This window comes from Tachyglossus aculeatus, chromosome 26 (genome assembly GCF_015852505.1).
Source record: "Tachyglossus aculeatus isolate mTacAcu1 chromosome 26, mTacAcu1.pri, whole genome shotgun sequence".
NCBI lineage: Eukaryota > Metazoa > Chordata > Mammalia > Monotremata > Tachyglossidae > Tachyglossus > Tachyglossus aculeatus.
In genome coordinates, this window is record NC_052091.1 from 5,964,278 (window position 1) to 5,974,204 (window position 9,927).

Consider the following 9,927-nt stretch of genomic DNA (forward strand, 5'->3'; position numbering starts at 1 on the left):
AGCTGGTCTGGAACTCCGGCCGTCTGACCGGTGTTGGGGATCCCGTGACCCCTGAGATGAGAGAGAGGATCTCAACTGTCTGATTTGGTGAGTCCAGGCAAACTGCTCCAGGGAAGCAGTTAGGAGGCCTTCCCAGACTGAGCCCCCTCCTTCCTCTCCCCCTCCTCCCCCTCCCCATCATCATCATCATCATCATCAATCGTATTTATTGAGCGCTTACTATGTGCAGAGCACTGTACTAAGCGCTTGGGAGGTACAGATTGGCAACATATAGAGACAGTCCCTACCCAACAGTGGGCTCACAGTCTAAAAGGGGGAGACAGAGAACAAAACCAAACGTACTAACAAAATAAAATAAATAGAATAGATATGTACAAATAAAATAAATAAATAAATAAATAGAGTAATAAATATGTACAAACATATATACATATATACAGGTGCTGTGGGGAAGGGAAGGAGGTAAGATGGGGGGGATGGAGAGGGGGACGAGGGGGAGAGGAAGGAAGGGGCTCAGTCTGGGAAGGCCTCCTGGAGGAGGTGAGCTCTCAGCAGGGCCTTGAAGGGAGGAAGAGAGCTAGCTTGGCGGATGGGCAGAGGGATTGGGGGCATTCCAGGCCCGGGGGAGGACGTGGGCCGGGGGTCGATGGCGGGACAGGCGAGAGCGAGGTATGGTGAGGAGATCAGCGGTGGAGGAGCGGAGGGTGCGGGCTGGGCTGGAGAAGGAGAGAAGGGAGGTGAGGTAGGAGGGGGTGAGGTGATGGACAGCCTTGAAGCCCAGGGTGAGGAGCCTGATGCCTGATGCCTGATGCGCAGATGCGCCTTCCCTCCTTCCCCTCCCCACAGCACCTGTATATATGTTTGTACGTATTTATTACTCTATTTTATTTGTACATATTTATTCTATTTATTTTATTTTGTTAATATGTTTTGTTTTGTTGTCTGTCTCCCCCTTCTAGACCGTGAGCCCGCTGTTGGGTAGGGACCGTCTCTAGATGTTGCCAACTTGGACTTCCCAAGCGCTTAGTACAGTGCTCTGCACACAGTGAGCGCTCAATAAATACGACTGAATGAATGGATGAATGAATGGGAAGGAAGGGGAGATAACAAGTACTGGGCTAGGAATTGCCTTCTCCCGTTCTCCTCACAAACTCTACCTAGATATCGAGGTTGCATCCTGGGGGTTCAGGTGGAGTGAAAATCACGTGTAACTGGGCTCTTGTCGGGAAGAAATAAAGCACTTGTATTTATTTAAGTTAATGTCTGTCACCCCTTTAATAATAATACTACTACTAATTATAGTACTTGTTTAGCACTCACTATATGCCAAGCACCGTTCTAAGCACTGGAGTAATCAAGTTGGACACAATCCCTATCCCACATGGGGCTCACCATCTTAATCTCCATTTTACAGGTAACGTAACTGAGGCACAGAGAAGTGAAGTGACCTTCCCGAGTCACACAGCATACAAGTGGCGGAGCCAGGATTAGAACCCACACCCCGTGAGTCCCAAGCCCCTGCTTTTGCCACTAGGCCATGCTGCTTCTCTAGACTGTGAGCTCATTGTGGGCAGGGAGTGTGTCTGTTCATTGTTGCATTGTACTCCCTCAAGCGCTTAGTGTAGTGCTCTGCACACAGTAAGTGCTTAATAAATACAATTGAATGAATGAATGAATATTTTCTATTAAGGATGCAGTCTTTTTTGTCATTCCCATAAATGAGACTCATAGAAATCCCAAGGACTCCTCATGGTCAAGAGCTAGTATTCCTACCTGCCCTGGGCAGTCAGCTTAGAGAAGGTGTAGTGCTCATTCGTAATAATAATAATAATAATAATAATAATAATAATAATAATTGTGGCATTTGTTAAGCACTTACTATGTGCCAAGCGCAGTACTAAGCATTGGGGTGGATACAAGCAAATTGGGATGGACACAGTCCCTGCCCTATCGGGTTGGACACAGTCCCTGCCATACACGGGGCTCACGGTCTCAATCCCCATTTTACAGATGAAGGAGCGGAGGCCCAGAGAAGCAAAGTGACTTATCCAAGGTCACACAGCAGACATGTGGCGGAGCCGGGATTAGAACCCATGACCGTCTGACTTCCAGGCCTGTGCTGTATCCACTAGGCCATGCTGCTTCTATTCGTTCATTCATTCAATCATATTTATTGAGCGCTTACTGTGTGCAGAGCACTGTACTAAGCGCTTGGGAAGTACAAGTCGGCAACATATAGAGACAGTCCCTACCCAACAACGGGCTCACAGTCTAGACGGGGGAGACGGACAACAAAACAAAACACGGAGACACGTGTCAAAATCGTCAGAACAAATAGAATTAAAGCTATCTGCACATCATTAACAAAATAAATAGAATAGCACACGTACAAGTAAAATAAATAGAGTAATAAATCTGGACAAATGTATATGCAAGTGCTGTGGGGAGGGGAAGGAGGTAGGGCGGGGGGGATGGGGAGGAGGAGGGGGAAAAGGGGGCTCAGTGTGGGAAGGCCTCCTGGAGGAGGTGAGCTCTCAGTAGGGCTTTGCAGGGAGGAAGAGAGCTAGCTTGGCGGATGGGTGGAGGGCGGGCATTTTGGGCCAGGGGGAGGACGTGGGCCCGGGGTTGACGGCGGGACAGGCGAGAACGAGGCACGGTGAGGAGGTGAGCGGCAGAGGAGCGGAGGGTGCGGGCTGGGCTGGAGAAGGAGAGAAGGGAGGTGAGGTAGGAGGGGGCGAGGTGATGGACAGCCTTGAAGCCCAGGGTGAGGAGTTGTCCAACCTGATTAACTTGTAGAAGTGGGAAAATGGGGAGAAGAATGGAGGCCCTGAAAGCTGAAAGAGGGAAGGAGGGAAACCAAGAGAGGGATAAACAGGGTCAGGGAGCGATGTGGAGTGCTTAGAAGAGTGTCTGGCACATAGTAAGTACTTAAAAATGCCATTTAAAAAATCAGTCAATTGCTGGTATTTATTCAGAGAAGGAGCGTGGCTTAGTGGAAAAGAGCTCGGGCTTGGGAGTCAGAGGTCATAGGTTCTTATTCCGGCTCTGCCACTTATCAGCCGTGTGGCTTTGGGCACATCACTTAGCTTCTCTGTGCCTCAGTTGCCTCATCTGTAAAATGGGGATTAAGATGTGAGCCCCTTGTGGGACAACCTGCTGACCTTGTACCTACCCCAGTGCTTAGAACAGTGCTTTGCACATAGTAAGTGCTTAACAAATACCATAATTATTATTATTATTTATTGAGCATTTACTGGGTGTAGAGCACGACTAATCTCTTGGGAGAGTACAACAGAACATAGTTGGTAGATGCATTCCCTGCCCACAAGGAGCTTACAGTCTAGTCCAGCAATCACATGGAAGAAAGTTTTCAGAGAGCTGGTGGGGTGACTCTTTAGCCCACTGCTTAATGGAAGCATCTCGAAGGGTTACGCTTCATTAACATGGCATAGAACAGAGTCTGGAAAAACACCGTGGAACTTTGTGTCGCTTTCACTTCCGCCTCTTACTTCCTGCTTCAGCTGCTTTTTGTTTCCCTTTTTTTCTCTAAGGCTCTAAATCATAATAGTTGTGGCAATGTTCTCTCTGAGCCAAGCGCTGGTTAGAGGCTCCTGTTCCTAATGGGGATCACAGTCTAAAATGCTGGGAATCAACTCTCATCATTTCTCTCAGTTCTCTCTCTCCCACTCTCTCTCTCTCTCTGTGTCCCCTCCCGTTGTCCATCTCCGCTTCTTCTTTCTCTTCCCCCATCCCTCTCTCCTTTTTCTCTTCCTCCTCTCCTCTCTCTCCCCTCCTCTCTCCTCACTTTCTCCCCCTCCTTCACTCCTCTCTTTCTCTCCCCCTCCCTCTCCCCTCTCTCACTTCCCCTCCTCTCTCCTCTCTCTTCTCCTCCCTCTTTTTCCTCCCCATCCTCTTTCCTTCTCTCTTCCCCCCTCCTCCCTCTCCCTCTCTCCTTCTCTCTGACTTCCTTTCCTCTCTTTCTCCTTTGCCCTCTCAACTGCTGTCTTTCCCCTTCCCTCTCCCCACTCTTCTCTCCCACCCTCTCTCCTCACTTTCTCCCTCACCCTCTCTCCTTCTCTTCCCTACTTCTCTCTCTCATATTCTCCCTTTGTGGTTCAAAGATGGTGTTTCTGACAGGGAGATTTTTGTCTACTGTGTAAAGCAGGGTCTTCAATCCAGTGGCAGAGCACTGTACTAAGCGTTTGGGAAGTACAAGTCGGCAACACATAGAGACGGTCCCTAACCAACAAGGGGCTCACAGTCTAGATATATACAATACTGTTCTATTCATTCATTCATTCATTCATTCATTCATTCATTCGTAGCACTTACTGTGTGCAGAGCACTGTATTAAGCGCTTGGGAAGTACAAGTTGGCAACATATAGAGACGGTCCCTACCCAACAGTTGGCTCACAGTCTAGAAGGGGGAGACAGACAACGACACAAAACACGTGGGCAGGTGTCGAGTCGTCAGAACTTAGAGAATTAAAGCTAAATGCACATCATTAACAAAATAAATAGAATAGTAAATATGGACAAGTAAAATAAATAAATCTATACAAACATATATACAGGAGCTGTGGGGAGGGGAAGGAGGTAGGATTCTATTGTACTCTCCCAAGCGCTTAGTATGGTGTTGCCCTCTCAAAGGTCACCAGTGACCTCCTGCTTGCCAAATCCAATGGCTCATACTCTATCCTAGTCCTCCTCAACCTCTCAGCTGCCTTCGACACTGTGAACCACCCCCTTCTCCTCAACACACTATCCGACCTTGGCTTCACAGACTTCGTCCTCTCCTGGTTCTCCTCTTATCTCTCCGGTCGTTCATTCTCAGTCTCTTTTGCAGGCTCCTCCTCCCCCTCCCATCCTCTTACTGTGGGGGTTCCCCAAGGTTCAGTGCTTGGTCCCCTTCTGTTCTCGATCTACACTCACTCCCTTGGTGACCTCATTCGCTCCCACGGCTTCAACTATCACCTCTACGCTGATGACACCCAGATCTACATCTCTGTCCCTGCTCTCTCCAGGCTCGCATCTCCTCCTGCCTTCAGGAAATCTCCATCTGGATGTCTGCCCACCACCTAAAGCTCAACATGTCCAAGACTGAACTCTTTGTCTTCCCTCCCAAACCCTGCCCTCTCCCTGACTTTCTCTGTTGACGGCACTACCATCCTTCCCGTCTCACAAGCCCGCAACCTTGGTTTCATCCTCTACTCCGCTCTCTCATTCACCCCTCACATCCAAGCCGTCAACAAAACCTGCCGGTCTCAGCTTCGCAACATTGCCAAGATCCGCCCTTTCCTCTCCATCCAAACCGCTACCCTGCTCATTCAAGCTCTCATCCTATCCCGTCTGGACTACTGTATCAGCCTTCTCTCTGATCTCCCTTCCTCGTGTCTCTCCCCACTTCAATCCATACTTCATGCTGCTGCCCGGATTGTCTTTGTCCAGAAACGCTCTGGGCATGTTACTCCCCTCCTCAAAAATCTCCAGTGGCTACCAATCAATCTGCACATCAGGCAGAAACTCCTCACCCTGGGCTTCAAGGCTGGCCATCACCTCGCCCCCTCCTACCTCACCTCCCTTCTCTCCTTCTACAGCCCACCCCGCACCCTCCACTCCTCCGCCGCTACTCTCCTCACCGTTAGGCCTCATTCTCACCTGTCCCGCCATCTACCCCCGGCCCACGTCATCCCACGGGCCCGGAATGCCCTCCCTCTGCCCATCCGCCAAGCTAGCTCTCTTCCTCCCTTCAAGGCCCTACTGAGAGCTCACCTCCTCCAGGAGGCCTTCCCAGACTGAGCCCATTCCTTCCTCTCCCCCTCGTCCCCTTCTCCCTCCCCCATCTTACCTCCTTCCCTTCCCTACAGCACCTGTATATATGTACATATGTATGTACATATTTATTACTCTATTTATTTATTTATTTATTTATTTTACTTGTACATATCTATTCTATTTATTTTATTTTGTTAGTATGTTTGGATTTGTTCTCTGTCTCCCCCTTTTAGACCGTGAGCCCACTGTTGGGTAGGGACTGTCTCTATATGTTGCCAACTTGTACTCCCCAAGCGCTTAGTACAGTGCTCTGCACACAGTAAGCGCTCAATAAATACGCTTGATTGATTGATTGATTTTGCACCCAGTAAGTGCTCAATAAATACGATTAAATGAATGAATGTGTAAATGACAAGTAGTGTCAGGAAGAGCAATGGGAAGAGATGTCCAGATGGCAGGATGTAGGGCCCCTGAGACTCAACTCCTTCTTCATCACTGTCCGATGTGTCCCAACTGGTCATTGAGCCACCTCCCCGGCTGGGGGTGGAGGAAGGGCAATGGAACAACGTAGATGGCACAAACTGGTGCCGCCTTCTCTCTCCCCCAGTCACCACCCCCCCCCGGGGCCTCCCGAGGGGCAGGAGCCCTGGGCCTGGAGAAGGAGCAGGGGCTGGCGCTTGGAGCAGGGGTAGCAGGAGGAAAGGGAGATTAGGGGCAGGGATCCCTGGTACCTCGAGGGTGGGCTGAGAGCTCAGACACCTGATTTCCCACCCCACCACCAGATGCAATTCTGATGTCTGGTATTTGGTAATTGGTAACTCACCAGATATTTACCCAATAGGGAAATTGGCTCAGAGGGAAGGGGCTGGACTGAGAAAGGGTCATATAAGAAGGCGCTGGAGGAAGGCAGAGGGAGAAACAGAGCCACAGCACCACCACCCCCCTCCGAGACCCCAGCTGCGGGACCATGGCTCTCCAGCGCCCGAGCACCATTCTGCTCCTCGGTCTTCTGGGAGTTACCCTGACGCTTCAAGGTAAGTACCTCGCCGCCATCCTGTTTCTGGCCTGGAATGCCCTCCCTCCTCACATCCGTCAGACAACGACTCCCCCCTCTTCAAAATCTTATTGAAGGCCTATCTCCTCCAGGAGGCCTTCCCTGACTAAGCCCTCCTTTCCTCTTCTCCCACTCCCTTCTGTGTCACCCTGACTTGCTCCCTTTCTTCACCCACCGCTCCCGGCCTCACAGTTCTTATGTCTATATTTACAATAGATTTATTTCTATTAATGTCTGTCTCCCCCTCTAGACTGTAAGCTCGCTGTGGGCAGGGAATGTGTCTGTTATATTGTCCTCTCCCAAGCGCTTAGTACAGTGCTGTGCACCTGGTAAGAGCTCATTAAATACGATTGATTGATTAGGGGCCTGGGAACCCAATTTGGGGCAACGGAGGGGCTGGGAGGGGTGTGGGAGAGGGGGATGGAGGAGGGCAGGGTAGGAGGTCGGAGAGGGGGATGGACAGATCCCTGGGAGGGCCGGGGCAGGTGGACGGGAGGCTCACGGTCACTCCACTCTCCGCAGGGGCTCGGGCCCTGAACTGTTACCGAGGGAACTCGTTCTACCTGGGGAAGGGAATTCCATCAAGGAGCGAGCCATCGAACGATACGTGCGAGTCCGGGATGAGATGCCAGGAATCCGTAATAATCATCCAAGCTGGTAAAAGAATAACAACGCTGGTACTTGTTAGGCGCTTTCTCTGGGCTGAGCACTGTGCCCAGCACTGAGGTAGACACAAGATAATCGGGTCGGATGCAGTTCCTGTCCCCGGTGGGACTCGCAGGCTAAGGGGGAGGGAGAAAAGGATTGGAGCCCCATTTTACAGAAGAGGAAACTGAGGTACAGAGGAAGTGATGATGATGGTATTTGCCACAAGTCACAAGGAAGTGACTTGTACAAGCTTGCACAGCGGGTTGAGTGGCCGAGCCGGGATGAAAACCCAAGTGGACTCAGGCTCTTTCCACTAGCCCACAGTGCTTCTCGTGCAAAGTCAGGGAGGGAAGGGGACTGAACTTGCAACCTCTCCCAGCCCCAGATACTCCAGCCCACCTCCACTGCTCACCTCCACAAGCCCCTCTTTCCTCTAGTCCTCTCCGTTTGCCATCTTCCCAGCCTCCCACTCACCTCCCGAGCCCAGCGGCGTTTGTTAAGCGCTTACTATGTGCCAGGCACTGTACTAAGCGCTGGGGTGGACACAGTCCCACTCTCCCGTGGGGCTCACAGTCTCCATCGCCATTTTACAGACGGGGTAACTGAGGCCCGGAGAAGTGAAGTGATTTGCTCAGGCTCACACAGCAGACAAGTGGCGGAGCTGGGATTAGAACCCATGAGCTTCTGATTTCCAGGCTCGTGTTCTATCCATTACGCCATGCTGCCCACCCGTGCCCCCTTCCCCTGCAGACCGCAGCTCTGGCCCAGGCTAGCTCCCCTTTCCGGCAGGCCCCAGCTCTCCTCCGCTCCCCACTCTTCCTCTCCGTGTTTAGGACCCCAAGTGCTTAGTCTAAACAATAAAGGCTGCACCTCCAGAGAGGTCCAGGAGCCCCAGGTCACCCGACACATACGGCCACCGGGACTGGTTGTCACCTCCTACTCCCAAGTCTGCAACTCCGACTTCTGCAACAATCTCAAAGACACCAGCCAGTTCTTCAGCGAGGCCGACCCCGGTAATCCCGGAATTGGGGCGTCAGAAACGGGAAGAGGGAGGGGCTGGGGAAAGACCCAGGTGGTGGGGGAACCCGGCGGGGTGGGGGGAAGGAGGGCCAGAGCCAGAGGGGGTGAGGAAAGCCTGGGGAGATGAGGGAGATGGGTATGGGCAGCTGAGGGGCCGAGGGTGCTCAGGACCTCTCGGCTCTGCTTGTGGGGGACGCGGAGGAGGGGAACTGACCACCCCACTCCTCCCCCCCAGGTGTCCCCTCCCCACAAGGGCTGATGTGCCCCACCTGTGTGGGTTTGGGCACGTCCTGCTCCTCAGGCCTTGTCCCATGCCCTGCCGGGACGAGCCACTGTTACGACGGGAACATCAATGTGAAAGGTGAGGGGATCCCGGTGGGAGGGAGGCTGGGGTCTGCAGCAGGGGGTGGGACCTGGATCTGGGGGCCTCTAGCACCTCCTCATCCTCCCCTTCCTACCTTGCAGGGAGCTTTTCTAGCGCTGTGAGTGTGAAGGGCTGCGTCCAGAAGAGCTGTCGGCTACTCCTCCCAGGCACCCAGGCCATCGGGGAATTGGGCACCCAGGAGTCACTGACAAGCTGCTGCCCTGGGGGTCACTGTGAAGCCAAACCCCCGACCCATCTCCCTCCCACATCAGTCTCCTCCTCCACCTTCCACCATGGCCTGGCCTGGTTGGTGGTGGGGCTGACCCTGCTCTTGTCCCTGGTACCTTGAGAGGGTTTCCCCCTTCCCTGCCCTCCCAGATCCTCACGCTTCCCGAGGACCCTCTGACTCTTGCCCTCCTCGGTGCTGCCCGTGTTTTGGCGGGGTCCTACTCCCCCAATCCCTTCGCCGCTAGTCACCAATAAAAGCCCCCGACTTCAGTACACTCCCTTCCCTGCCCAACTCCGCTCTCTGTCTCTCCTCTGGCCTACCGAGCTCTCAGACCTTCCCGGGGAGGATCTGTGGCCTACACTTCCATTCCTTCCCTTTGCTGATGGCTGATGCAAAAGGGGTGGCTCCTCCCCAGAGCCAGCCGCCGGCTCAGTCCCATTTCCTCCGGAGAAAGGAGGACAACCACCCCTCAAAGCTGGGATTTCCCAGGGGGACAGGAGAGATCATGAGGGGAAATGTGGGGGAGATGAGGTTGGGGAGGGACGACTGCGTATGTCCCAGAATGAGACTGGCGGTTTCCAAGGGTGTTTGTGTGTGTGTGTGTGCGCGCGCGCGTGCGCGTGTGTGTGTGTGTGTGTGTGTGTGTGTGTGTGTGTGTGTTTGGATGGATGTGTTTGTGATTTTGCATGAGGCTGGCTGGTTCTCAGGCCTCTTCTTCCCCAGCTGTCTGGGTCCCTGACCCAATACCGATCAAGCCGCTCACCCCCGTCCATCCTCTTTGCCCCTCTTACCCACCCCACTGGAGGCCAGCCTGGACCAGTTCTGGAGTGTTGACC

The 9,927-nt window shown here is 52.8% G+C and overlaps 1 protein-coding gene across 2 annotated transcripts; it reads left to right on the plus strand.

Annotated features, from left to right (window-relative positions):
• The first annotated feature begins 51 nt into the window (after window positions 1-51).
• LOC119946092 (CD177 antigen-like) lies at window positions 52-9,355 on the plus strand. Of its 2 annotated transcripts, none has more exons than XM_038767491.1 (6): window positions 52-87; window positions 6,618-6,810; window positions 7,353-7,487; window positions 8,312-8,491; window positions 8,734-8,859; window positions 8,964-9,355. In XM_038767491.1, exons 2-6 carry the CDS (start codon window positions 6,744-6,746, stop codon window positions 9,209-9,211), a joined length of 756 nt encoding a protein of 251 aa, XP_038623419.1. In that variant the 5' UTR covers window positions 52-87; window positions 6,618-6,743; the 3' UTR covers window positions 9,212-9,355. The 2 variants fall into 2 exon arrangements, with proteins under 2 accessions (XP_038623419.1, XP_038623420.1); XM_038767492.1 differs by lacking the exon at window positions 52-87 and adding an exon at window positions 2,628-2,664.
• The last annotated feature ends 572 nt before the right edge of the window (window positions 9,356-9,927 follow it).

Coding starts and splice junctions, on each gene's coding strand:
- LOC119946092 (XM_038767491.1), top strand. CDS start 6,744: ATGGCTCTCCAGCGCCCGAGCACCATTCTGCTCCTCGGTCTTCTGGGA. Junction 6,811..7,352: donor AGTTACCCTGACGCTTCAAG/GTAAGTACCTCG, acceptor CACTCTCCGCAG/GGGCTCGGGCCCTGAACTGT. Junction 7,488..8,311: donor CGTAATAATCATCCAAGCTG/GTAAAAGAATAA, acceptor CTCCGTGTTTAG/GACCCCAAGTGCTTAGTCTA.